Below are 12,997 nucleotides of genomic sequence, written 5' to 3'. Positions count from 1 at the left end.
TCACACAAGACCTGCAGATGAAAAAAAAGGAATACTTTGGTATTGATGGAACTGCCTCTGAGCACTGGTGGAACTTCCACTAAATAGTGTCTCTGGTGTTGACATTGATGGCATTAATCCCTATTAAGTTGCTGGCAAATTATATCAGTCACATTCTGAGGATCTTTAATGGGACCTCAGGAAAAATATTTAAAAGATTTTATGGACATTGTAAGAAGCAATGACTATGAGGCTCAGTGATTCACTCGTGAATCTTATAGTCACTCTATGAAGCCCTTTTAATTTCAAAAACTTTCAGATAAGTGAATTCAAGCCTTGACTTTGCCATGGAACTCAGTCATTCAGCAATGGAGAGCATGATGTCCAATGTTTAGAGCTTTAGCAGAGTTTCCAGCCACACATTTATGGTGCATTTTTGGTCCTCTTGGTTTTATTCACAAAGGACAGCCTGTTATACTTGTATAATTCAACCAAAGGATTTGTACAGTTTTTTGACATTGTTCTCCTCCTTGATAGAGGGATTTTTTCAGTTTAGCTTTGGTTAAGTTAATGTAGCATAAACATGATCTGAAAAAAAAAAAATAAAAACTTCCTCAGGACTGTCCATAGACCATAATATACTGGGTTAAATTAGCTTTTTTTCATTTACCTCACCATGTTTGACAAGATATTAGTCAACTGACTTAACTTTATTCTCTTGATTATTGGATGAGGGAGGGAATAAATCTCCCAACTGGTTCTACAGCCTTTGAGAGATCCCTGTCTGGTTTGAAAGGCATGGAGAAACATCAGCTGGGCATGGGGATTTGATCTCTCATTCTATGTCTCTGAAAAGAATAAGCATTAAATACCGTTATTAAATGTAACCTAGTAAGGAATTTAGTATTAAGTCAGACTATTTGTCACTTTTTCTTTTTTTATAATGCATGTGCAAGTTCAGTAGTCAGAGAAAAGGGTTAAGCCCTTCAAATTAACCTTTCTCAGCAAAGCAGAAGAAGAGATATTTGGCATTCTAATATTACTGCTTTTTATGGCATAAGGAAGCAGATAGATTGGGTTTTTTGGGGTTTTGTGGGCAGTATTTTGATTTCTGTCATACAGGTGACCTGCTTTTCCTCAACACTATGTCCACTGTTGGAAAAAATAGCCAGACAAATTGAAACAAAGCTGCATCATCCTAGATAGGATGCTGAGATTCAGTAGCTGTCTTCATTGGTCAACACAGACTAGATTTACTGCAAAAACAGATTTTAGGAATGGGTTTTTCTGTTTGCCAGTAAATCTTGCTCTGTGTGCTGGGAACTGCCCTCTCTGTGGGAGGGAACTGCCCTCAGTCAGAGTTTGTCTTTAGCAGGTCTGACTCTTAGGGGAAGGAAAAGGGCATTTTTGCATCTCTCCAACAGATGAGGGATGGAGGGGGGAACAGATCTCAGTCCCTGTGGGAGTCAGCCACCCCTGTGGCCTCCTTCACTGTCACTTCAGTAGCAGATTGCTCTGCTGAAGGCAGCCCAGGAGCTGCTGCACAGCCATCCTGATGGATAGGCAGCACCTGACAGGAACTTCTAAGGGAAATAAGAAACCAAAGCTGTGGAGAAGGAGCAGGAAGGGCCTTTTCTGTACAGAAACACTTGCAAAATCCATCACTTAGGGTTTGTCAAAGCAAAGGTAGTTGCTGACTGCAGCCGTGGCTGTTGCAGAAGTCCTGTTTTGGGCTTGTGCTACTCATCCTGGTTTAGATTTCCTTCACTGAGAAAAATTCCTGACAGACATGAGTACCACTTACTGGAGTACCCCCTTTCCACCTCTGTCCTAATGTTTTCAGCATCACACAGAAAGGCTGTGCACACACCTCAGACCATGGAGCGTTTGGCCACAGCAGACCCCTTGTCCATCCCCTCCAAATGCTGACTGTGAAACCACTCGTGAACAACAAATAGCACAGAGCTGTCAGAGGTCTTGACTCTGAGCTTGGGACTTGAGGCATCTCTGCTGAGCACCATCTCTGCCCTGCAGCTGAGTCCCTCCAAGTCACCCCCTCTGGTTTTTTATTTTTCAGTATTTCTTTTCCTGCCAGTGCCCCCTGGTTTTCTTTGCCCTCACAGAGAAGCCACAGAGGTGAATACCACCACGTCATGGCAGCTTTTCTGCTGGCTTAACTTGTCAAATCACTTCAATGAACAGCACAGCTGGGTCAGAAGAGAGGAGCAGGGCAGAGGGGCACAGCCCAAGGCAGAGTAGAGGGCAGGGAGCCGCTTTCCTTCCCAAGTAAGATCAGTCACTTTAGGTAACATCCCCTGAGGAAATTCAGGACCAATAAAGGCAGAAGACATCTCAAACACAAGTCTGTCAGGATCTGGGCCTGGTCTAGTTACAGTCCAGTCTGGAACAGATCACAGTGTTTCACAAACTGCAGTGCACATTTTTCTTCTCATGCTTGTGTTAATTTGGATTTTGTACATGTTAATGTTCACATAATAAGCCAGAACTGGGTTCTGTACCTGCATTGTCTGTGATATGTTTTCAAATTGAGCCATTCCACCAAAGCATTTCTCTCTTCCCTTTATGTGATTTAGAACATGCTTATCTCTCTTCCTTTCCACATTTTAAAGTCTTTATGTTTGTCTTTGTCTCTCTGATAATGTTATCTCTCTGCTTTACTTTTAATATACTGTTTTGAGAACAAAGTGACCTTATTTTGATCTCTCTCATTTATACATTTATGAGTTTCTTTGTCCTTTGCAGGCAGCCATTCGAAAAGAGCTTAATGAATTTAAAAGCTCTGAAATGGAAGTTCATGAATTAAGTAGGCATCTAACAAGGTAAGCTGAGAGATTAATTTTTTAAGACTATAAATGAATACTGTTGTTTTCAAAAGAAAATCAAAGCCAGCAGCTGTTTCTCCAACATGCACTGAACACACCATGAGGTCTAGACAACATTTAGAATTACAGGCTGTAAAAACAACTCACACAGGCAAACACGTGCTGCCCCATTATGTGGAGTTATGCAGGCACGTGCCATTTAATGAAGTATAACCTGGGGTTTTCTAATCATCATGCTGCTTATCTGTTCTTCTGAGATGAAAAATTTTAAAAAAGACTTGGTGTCAGAAGGAGGACAGGGAACCCTTGTAGAGCATGTAGCAAAGTCTGAATGAGCACACACTGAGCCCTGTTGTGTGTGCAGCTGTCACACCACACAGATACCACCCACAGATCTCTCAGTCTTGTCCTCCACACCTGGCCATTGATGCAGTGGGGCATGGCAAGATCCACACTGTAAGAGAGGCACTGTTATTTACACCTTGGGCTTCTTTTTAGTTTTAAAAGTAGAGACTGAATGAATTATCCATGAGCCCAAACCAGCCAGTTCCCTCTCTGATGGGCTAGGGCTGAAGTCAGGTCTTTGCAAATCAACACTTTAGACTTTAAAGACAAGTGTTGGGTACTGAAGACAAGTGACAGTGAGATCTGGTGTGAAACTGGAGCTGCCCTTGTATTGATGTGTTCATCAGTTCACTGCTCATGAAAAATGCAGGTGGTACTTTTAGGAAAAATACAGAAAAGCTTAAGGCAAAATTAATTTTGTATTAGAAGATTTTTATGTGTATAAATTAATAATTATATTAAAATTCACCACATGTATTATGCATATATTACCTTGCAGAAGCGATCTCCCTTCTCCATCCTAGCATGTGCTAGGCTGGTTGCACTGGGGTTTGTAGTGAGAGAGTGCTGCTAGAGATAAGGCAGCTGCTCCTGAGCCACAAGGTCTGGGAGAAGCCTTAGGATGTACAGTTGACCTAGATCTGTTGACCCCAGTTACTGAGCCTTTAAGGGACATTTGGCTCCTCCAGGCAAGGTGACAAATGTAGAAAGGCTGTTTTAAAGAGGGTGTTGCTACAAGTAGTCAAGCTCCATTGAGAGCTGCTTTGAATTCCATGAAGCTTTCAGCATCCCACAACATACAGACTGGTTTAGTTTTCCAGAAGTCTCTCCGGCTCTTGGCTTTCACAGGTTTCTGCACAGTATTTTCCTTCTCTTCCAGTGTTGGAGTAAGCAGTGACCCTTTAAAGTTTGTATCTGAAAACCCCTGAGCAGCTTGGACTCAGTAGTTGTGGGCCAGGCAGAGAGCCACAGCTCATGTAACAGACTCTGGAATAAGGCTTTGCCTGAAGAACAGCAGGACTTACTGGTTCAACAAGTGGCTTTGGGAAAACGCACTTGAAGGAAGCATGCTTAAACAAAAGAGAGTATTTCCCTTAAATAAATTTAGATAAATCACCATTATAAAGTCATTAGCAAAGTAATGAGCTCTTCATGTCATTAAGCAGTGGCAAGAGCAAAGAATGTGAGTGTCACTTTACTAGTGGGGCACATTAATTAATTCATAATAGAGTGAAAAATCAAAGCTTAAAAAATGTGTATTTGCAGATCTGACAAACCAAGGCCTTCTGACACAAGGTGCCTTGCAGGAAGGGGGGCCATTTTAGCTCCATTTGTCTCTTTAGCGTCCAACATCAGGGAATAATCATGGTTAAACTGCATGTAAATCTTTGTGGCAGAATAGCATAAGGTTTGTCTAAACCAGACAATTTTTGTGGAGTCAGGCCTTGTATGGCCTGGAAGAGGGCGAGCTGATCTGCTATTGCCCACTCAGGATGGACCTGAAGTGTATGACTGTCTCTGGTAGATTTTGGTGCAAACAGCTTACACCTATGAACTGTGAGTCTGGCAAGGGCCAAGGAAGTGTGAGTGTCTGTCTGTTTTAGGTCCTCTTGCTAGCATGGCTGATGTCAATGCTGCAGGAATTGAACTGCCTAATGGTGTCACTGCAGCAATTAGTTCTCCTACTTTTTTTTATGTGCAATATACATGTGAGGATATTATCTTACTGTTTCTCTTTTTTTTTTCCCCCTTGGGTTTTAGGTTTCATAGACCGTAGCAGATCAATTCTACCTGACTACTATGCCATCTTCAAAACATAACTAAAAGGAACCATAAGTGCTGGTATTATTCACTTCCCTGTTACGTACAATGTAAATCTTCTGAACTGCCTTTCTAAAAAAAAAAAAAAAAAGGTAGAAAAATAAATATTAAAAAAAAGGAGAATTGTATTTACATGTGATGAGTACTGCAGCATCATCAGACCTGCTGGTTCAAGCTTCAGTAACAGAAAATACCCCTGGTGGGAAATCGTGCCAAGACTTGGCATCTATGTATAGGACTTTCCCGGCATGTGGATTTGCCATATGTGTTCAAGCCCAGCTGGTGGTGCAACCATTGTTGTCTTCAGGCACCCCTCATCCTGACAAGCCTCTTCATCAAGCCTAGGGAGCCCTGAGACATGTTCAGGGAATCACTTGGCCTGGGTGAAGTCTCCAAAAGATGAGCCCCTATGGCACTAAAGCACTTACACCAAACACTCCTTTCTGGCTGAGAGCACCTTATGAGGACAGTGAAGGAGCGAAACTCTCCGTGGGCCAGCCCATCTGTGAATATCATCTGAAATAGAAAGGCATTTCTTTCCCTGGAGAAGTTTTCAGCCAGTCAGTAGACATTATTCAGCTTCCAAGCAGAAAAATCCTCTGAAGAACAGGACTCCCTACTGAAGGCTGCTTCACTTCTAGCAACTGTTTGTTTTCCATCTCTTTCAAGTATAATTTTCTAAACCCGGTTGTGAGCCCATTAGCAGTAAGCGACAAGAACACTGAGAACCAGCAAGCAAAAGCCCATCTCTTCATGGTCACTGCATGGCATCTGCTCTGCTTGTAGTTTGTCTTACACCCAACCCTTGTGACTGTGTGAGAGCCAGCATGCCCCCGGCAGCAGGAAAGGCTGGGATTGCCCTCCGGCTCTGCAGAGGGACACACAACAGGAGGGACAGGAGGTTCCATGGAGGATATCTATTGTCTCTCTATCAGGTGTCTCAAGAACTGATCCTGAACTCACACTGAGCAAAGCATGACAAGGTGTATTACCTGTCCTGACAAAAGGAGTCTGGGGCATTCTTATGGATAGTGGGACTTGTCACTGGTACCCACAGCTGAGGCATAAGGACAGCAATTCAGAGGTGTTCTGAATTTATTGGTTCTAACTTTGATTTTAATTTATTTTTATTATAGTGGTTTAACACACAAACTGACCAAGCAGAGCTCAGAGAGCTGGTCACTCTGAGCCTGGCTTACTTGCCAACTTAAGCGTGTGCTCTACAGTGAGGAAGCACACACAGCCTCACTGCTTTCAGGAATGTGTCTAAGAGGCTTAATTGAACCTGAACACAATTAAGTGCTTTTCTGAACTTAGGCCATCACCTTCCAGAATTAAGTCCTTAACTAGTATAATGCCAGCAAACTGGGGCAGACATTGTCAGGATTCCTTTCAAACTCTTACAGGAGACATGCCATGTTTTGGGACAGTGGCTGAAAGCACTGTAGCAACATGACTGTAAGAAGTTTCAGATTATTATTCCAGGACACCTTTTTTTCCACAAAAGGTATTTTCCTTTGACAGTTTGAACAGAGAGGCCAAAGTTTTTTACTACAGAATAGTTATTTCTGTTATTCTTTTACTAATTTCTCCTTTCTCACTGTCTTCCATGTATCTATCCTCTCTTCTGTGCTCCCTGTCCAGCTCCCCCTGTTCCATGCTAACATCACCCTTCACTGATTGCAGGCTGAGATGCCTCTCACCCTTGAGCATTTAATGCTCAAGTGCAGTGCAGTGTAGTGCCAACACTCCTGCCTCTTCTCAGGCCTCACCTCACTCCTCTGGATGCAGGAGTATGGCCAAAGGACCTGCACAGAGCCCAAGGAGTGGCTCTAGCACCAGCCTGCCCCAACAATCCCAGCAGAGAGGGTGACACCCTCCATCTGCTCTTGGTGGCAGCACTCAGCACCTCGCAGATTGGCCCGCCAACAGAGAGAAGCAAAAGCTTTTCATTCTCATCCATGGCCATCCTTGCAATGCTGTGGATTATTAGTTATTCAATGAGGATTGGCTGTTGTAGGATGGAACATCAAAGGAAGGTAAAAACCAGGTGGTTTCTGGTGCTTCCCAGACTGGGTGATGATTCCTGAGGAAGTGCACCGTGATCCCTGTATCACCAGCTCACACTTGCTTTAGATAAGAGTTCATCAGTAGTGAAAGCCTTCAGTGTGCAGTGTTACCAGCTCAGTCCAGCAGAGGCAGAGCACTACCAGCCAGGAACACACTGCTTTGGGGTTATTGTCGTGAAAACCTCAGTTTGTGTTTATAAATTCATTCACATACATATGCACACAAGTTACAAAACTGCTTCAGAGCTTTAAAACAAGGAAGGAAAGTCTTTATGCTTTTAAGTGCACAGACTGCACTGCATTAGCAAAGAGTTCTGGAACAGAGCTGTTCTGAAGAATCCTTGTGTTCCCAGCATGGATCTCACACCTGCCCTGGCATCTCTAGTGTAGAGGGTCACTGTGAAATGGAAGGGACACTGTTTAAGGAGCAGTGGTGACAGGAATCACAGGACTTGGTAGGCTAGTGGGAAGGAAAGGTGAGGGTTTGTTTCATTTTTATTAACCACATTAAGACGACGGAGGTGGAAGTCGCAGGCTGCTGCTGTCTGTCCATTGGTAGTGCTGGAGTCCCCAGGGGAATGATCACTCTGGGTATTGCCACTGTCCCTCACGGGCACAGCCCCAAGCAGTGCCCACACTGCCAGTCTGACATTGAAAATAAACCCTTGTCTGAGACACGTAACAGCCAAGTCCTGGGTGGTGGCCAAACATTCCCCAGCATCTTCATCCCAGTGAGCTCGTGGCAGGTCCCTGCTGACCACTCAGCAAGTTGCCACACTCAGCCTTGCCCAATGATTTTGTGCTGTCCCCAGGGCAGCTCCATGCAGCCATGCTTTTTTTTTTTTTTTTTTTTTCTTTTGGGTTTTTTTACTTAACTCCTAGCTGAGCAGACACCAGAGAGAAGTGGAAGAATTGCCGTGTTTTTCCCCAGACAGAAATAGAGCTTATTCCTGAAAAGGGTGAAGGAGAGGAAAAAGAAGCCATACAAGGTGTTTGGCACTGCAGTATCACCAAACTGACACTTCATCTGCTTTCAGCTTCAGTGGGTCTGGGTAGTTTGCAAAGTTAACCTTTGCCAAGGCATTCCACAACAGGAATGTTCCTTTCAGGGCCTGAACACAGCACTACATCCTTGGTGTGCACACCCACCTCTGGCATCCCTAGGAAGTTGCACACAGACTGGGGAACTGCTGGTCCCTTTTTTTATAAATCTGGATTCTTGAGAATTGTTTTCTGATCTGTGAAAGCTATCTCCATCATGGCAAAGGAGCTGTGATTCTGTTGGCAGTAAAGGGAAAAAACCAAACAACAAACAGTCATGATTTCTCTCCTTTGACCTGGATTATGTGTAGGACATAATGATGACATTCCTGCCAAGTCTGTATTAGCAGAGTCATCCTCGTTCTGATTGGAAGGAGATTAATAGTGGTAATAAAGAAATTACACCAGGTTTAGAGAATGGAAAAGTCAACACAGAATAAAAATGACTATTCCAGAGGTAGTCCATCTCCAGAGGTAAGAATCAAGGAATAGAAGCATTTTTGTTATATCTACCAAATTCTGAATATTTAAAGTGTGCAAGTATTTTGACATCTGCTGTATTCAGCAGCCTGCAGAAGAATGAAGTAGAAATGGGGACTAAAGGGTGGCTGGGGAGGTGGTGGGGATTAAAAAAGCAGTTCCAAAACATCTGGACAAAAAAGTTTTGGTTGTTTGGGAAAAGTGATGGTGAGGAAGCCCAACAGTGGCGCACCTTCACCAGCAGAGAGTTGCAGGGACCTGGTGACACCATTCTGACTCAGAGGGAATGTGGGCATTGTGGCTTTTGCCCACCCTACACCCCACTGGGTGGGTACTCGCAGGCTGAAGAAGTTTCAGGCTGCAGGTTTGCTGGGAAGGAGCTCAGGCCAACTTTTGGGTCTAGGCAATTCCTAGTGAACACACTGGGCATTATCAGAAGAGAAGGAAGGGGCAGGGAAAGGAGCATAATAGACTTTCAGTTATTTTATGTTAACTGAAACCTTTTAGTGAGGCCATTACACAAATAAATCTCATCCTAATCCATGTGTAACCACTGAAGTCTGTCAATCACTGCAACTACTCACCAAATTCACCCTTCCTTATTTCTACAGCACCACCTGTGCAATGCAAACACTATAAACCAAGAGAGGGGGGAGCACTTCCAACATGCCTAGTGAAGCTTGCACTCATAAAAATAGATGGGCAAGGTGGAAACCCATAGTTATACATGATTGGGGGCTCCCTAACGTGCCTGCAAATAAAATAACTTTGTATAAATAGCCATGGGAGATGACTAGGCTAATAAAAAATCAGGAAAGAAGGGAGGACAAATTATTTTTCCCAGGTGTTCAGTCTGCTTGAGCTTGGAACAACTTCTGTAAACAAAGAGGAGGTGACGGGCACATACCCTGTGTTCCTGTGTGTCCCAGTTACTCCTGCACCAGTTGCATTTTCCAGTTGATATCCAAGTGTATGTATATAGATTGTCTTTGTATAGGAGTGAGTGTGGTGGCTGTCAATCGTGATCTTCCAGTATTGTAATTTAACAGATTATGGCTGTATGAAAATGATGTAAATAACTAGAAAAAATTAAACTGGATCTCTATGTCCTAGTTTTTGTACATACTGAAACTGCATGGTATTTAAATTATTGTTTGTCTCTGATGTATGCAGTTTCTTAAAAAAATTCATTTAAAAAAAACTTTCTGGTGCCTGTGTATTTTCTCACCCTCTGTCCCAGTGACTGACAATGTAACACACAGAGGCACTCAAGGATACCACCCAGGCTCTCCCACACCTCCATGGGAGCAAAGCAGGAAAGGGAGACTTCCCAGAGTGGATGCATGGGACAGATCAGATGAGCCCCAAGCACCGTGGCTGGGCTGGTGCAGCTCACAAAGAAGGACAAGTGGTACCTCAGCTGCTGAAGGGGTGCCTGGCACCCACCCAGTGAAGAGCAAATCCAACAGTCTGCACTAGACACACACAGGCATCCAAAAACCCCACAACCAAACCCCATCTGTCACCACAATGCTCTGGTGCAGGCTGTGCCCTGCCAGGGCCAGCTGCCAGAGTCAATGTGCAGCACCAGCAAGTGCTGCTGCTGTTCAGCAGATTCCTGCACATCCATATCATGTATTCCTACTTTTTGTTACCCCTCTTCCCCGAGTAGCTTCAGTGGGTGACAAGTCGAAGCCCCTGTGTAGTGAAAAGAGGAGGAAAAGCTTTCACAAGAGTAAGTACAGACCTTCAAACAGGCTCACTGGCCCCCTGCAAGGGTGACAGCTCTGCTGAGGCTCTTCAGTGTTTGGAACTGATGGTGCAAACATTCTGACCCTGAGGAGATGAGTGACACTCAGCATCCTCACTGTAAGTGGCAGCTAGAAGCAGCTCCCTTCCCCTGACAGATGCTTCTAATTACACAAAAATTAAAGATCCATCTACTTTAACTGACCAAATTCTGTTTCTTTCCCTTGTAGGAAAAAAAAACCATGATCAAAACTCTGGTATTGGGCTTTTTTTGGTTTGCTTCCATCTGGGCGACTTTTCACCTACCTCACAATCCTTGTTTGTGTGTGTTTGTATGTACTTCCATTCTGACAGCCAATGGGTTTTGTGGCTATCCTGTGAGATGTGGATAAATAAACAAAATTGTAGGTTGTGACTAAAGATCCCCTTCCTTCACATCAAGCTATGGCTTCCACAGCAGCAGCATATAGTTGTTGGGTTACATACAGTAATTTCTGTGCTTTAACAAGAAAATTATTGCTGAGAATACATTGTACAGGGAATGTGAGAACACAGTCCAATCTGAGACCTCTACAAAAGGGATGGGTTTTGTTTCAATGGAAGCATTTCATAAAAGCAGTCTGAGTGAAGGGATGTGTGTGTCTTCAGTGAAGTCCATGTAATTACTGACAATCAAATTGCAATCCAATGCCATCTGTAGGCAGGAAACAGAGGAGGCTGGTAAACAATTCTCCATTTAACAAACACACCTGCACAAACACACACTGCTGCTTGGCAGTGCCTGGCTAAGAGCTCGGTGCCCTTAGCAGGATTGCTTTGCCATCATCTCCCTCACCTCCATTTCTCCCCTCTGCTCCTCAAATCAAGCTTCCCAGACAACCAAGCCCAAAAACAGCAGCGTGGCCATGCCCTGGTCACGCAGTGGAGCTGGTGTGTGTGGGACAAAGCAGCTGTGCTGCTCCTGAGCAGCGGGAGCTTCTGGTGCAGCTGTCAGGGCAAGGTGCAGGAGGTGCAACAGCACCCTCAGGCCACATGGGCCAGCAGTGCCTTCAAATGGTACAAAGCTGCATACAGAATTCCTCCCTGAGTGGCAGAATGAACAAAAGCTTGGCTTCTAGGTAAATTTGTGCCACAGGAGCTGTGGTGTTCAGAAGGAGATCTTTGGCTGAAGCTGTCCCATGTGGAGATGACAGCTGATCTCCTGCCCACAGAACGCTGCTCCGGATCACTGTTACTTTAGGAGCCTTTGAATGACTGTATTTCAGCTACTTTTGTCTCCATGCTCTCCTGCTTCCCTTTCCATGCAGTCAGGCCCCTTAATAAAATCCAAACCCTTCATCACTTTTCAAGCATCATCCTCTGACATCTGCCATTACTTTTCTTATCTGGAGTTTCCACAACATTTGGACATCAGCTGGAAAAGAATTGGTGCGCGCAGCACAGGACAGCACAGACATGTGGCACCACTCTAAACCTCTCTGGAGAGAAAGCATGGCTTGAGGGGAGAAATGGATCAAATTACACCTTTTTTTCTTGTTTGCAAAGCCCATGAAGATATTTGGCAGGGTGAAGCTTGAGGGGGATAGCTTTCAATCTCCAAAGTCAATGCTTCAGTGCTATCTCTGGGGGGGAAAAAACATAAAGGAAAAACAAAAACAACAACCTAACACTTATTGGGTTCTAAATGAACAAGCAAGTATGCAGCAAGCAGTTACATACTCAGCCAGCCAAGGAGAAATTATGTAAAAATAGGAAAAATACCTCATTTTCAAGCTTCTCAGGAAAAATGAACATCAGGTAACTTCTTATGTTCCTGCTGGATGACATAAGGTTAACTGAAAACAAATAACAAAGATAACCCCCCCTTCCTCACCTTACTTAGCCAAAGATTTCAGTGGGAGAGTCAATTACATGCAACTTCAAAACATTCTCTGTTAGGCACTACAAGTCCATAGTAGATAAATGACCAAACGTGGACTTCCCATTAGAAGTGCCAAGTTGGACACCACAGCTACTGCACTGGTTTAGTTCAAGAGGTGCAAGAATGGTCACCACCAACCCCAGGCTGGTGACAATGTCTGGAGGGACAGACCGAGGCTTCCCTAACAATGGACTCTGCTCCAGGCTGGGACATTAGAGGTACCTTGCCTCAACTTTCCCCTGACTGTCACATGCTGGGGACAGTGGAAGCTCCCGTTGTGCCATTCTGCTCCCTTGGGAAGCAGAGCAGTCAGCTAAAGGTTTACGTTCAACTGAGTGTACGAGCAACTGAGCAATCACTGACAACTGACTGAGCCTAAGCGAGCCAGATTCATACTTCCAGTCTATTGGGAATTCAGGGCATCTTCTGCATAAACTGATTCCTTCTAAATCCACAGCTTAAGTTTGTGAGCAGACCCATTTTGAGACAAACAAATGCCTCTCACCAGCAGTGAAGAAGCATGGCATTGAACCACCATGCCCTCTCTTAAGCATAGCACCTTCTTCAGCATAGCCCACAATAAATAATGACCTCTGCAATAAGGAAACACTCCTGACCCTTCTTGGTACACACAAATGGAAAAGCTACATACAAGCTTCAGCTGACATTACAGTGGAGCAGCATTTTGGGACCCATCCCACATAAAACGCGATGTTTAAGTAAAATTGCTGTTGTTTATGTGAAAACAT

General features: G+C 44.1%; 1 protein-coding gene across 8 annotated transcripts in view; it reads left to right on the top strand.

The window, feature by feature from the left end:
- The window catches only part of PHACTR1 (phosphatase and actin regulator 1), a 295,507-nt gene extending 290,414 nt beyond the window's left edge, over positions 1 to 5,093 (top strand). For all 8 annotated transcript variants that reach the window (XM_058032829.1, XM_058032812.1, XM_058032803.1 and 5 more), the window contains 2 exons: positions 2,743 to 2,819; positions 4,929 to 5,093. In XM_058032829.1, coding sequence (XP_057888812.1) covers positions 2,743 to 2,819; positions 4,929 to 4,944 — 93 coding nt within the window. In that variant the 3' untranslated portion in view covers positions 4,945 to 5,093. The remainder of the gene's footprint in view (positions 1 to 2,742; positions 2,820 to 4,928) is intronic.
- The last annotated feature ends 7,904 nt before the right edge of the window (positions 5,094 to 12,997 follow it).

Source organism: Melospiza georgiana, chromosome 1 (genome assembly GCF_028018845.1).
Source record: "Melospiza georgiana isolate bMelGeo1 chromosome 1, bMelGeo1.pri, whole genome shotgun sequence".
Lineage (NCBI taxonomy): Eukaryota > Metazoa > Chordata > Aves > Passeriformes > Passerellidae > Melospiza > Melospiza georgiana.
This window is presented reverse-complemented; position numbering and strand designations above follow the sequence as displayed.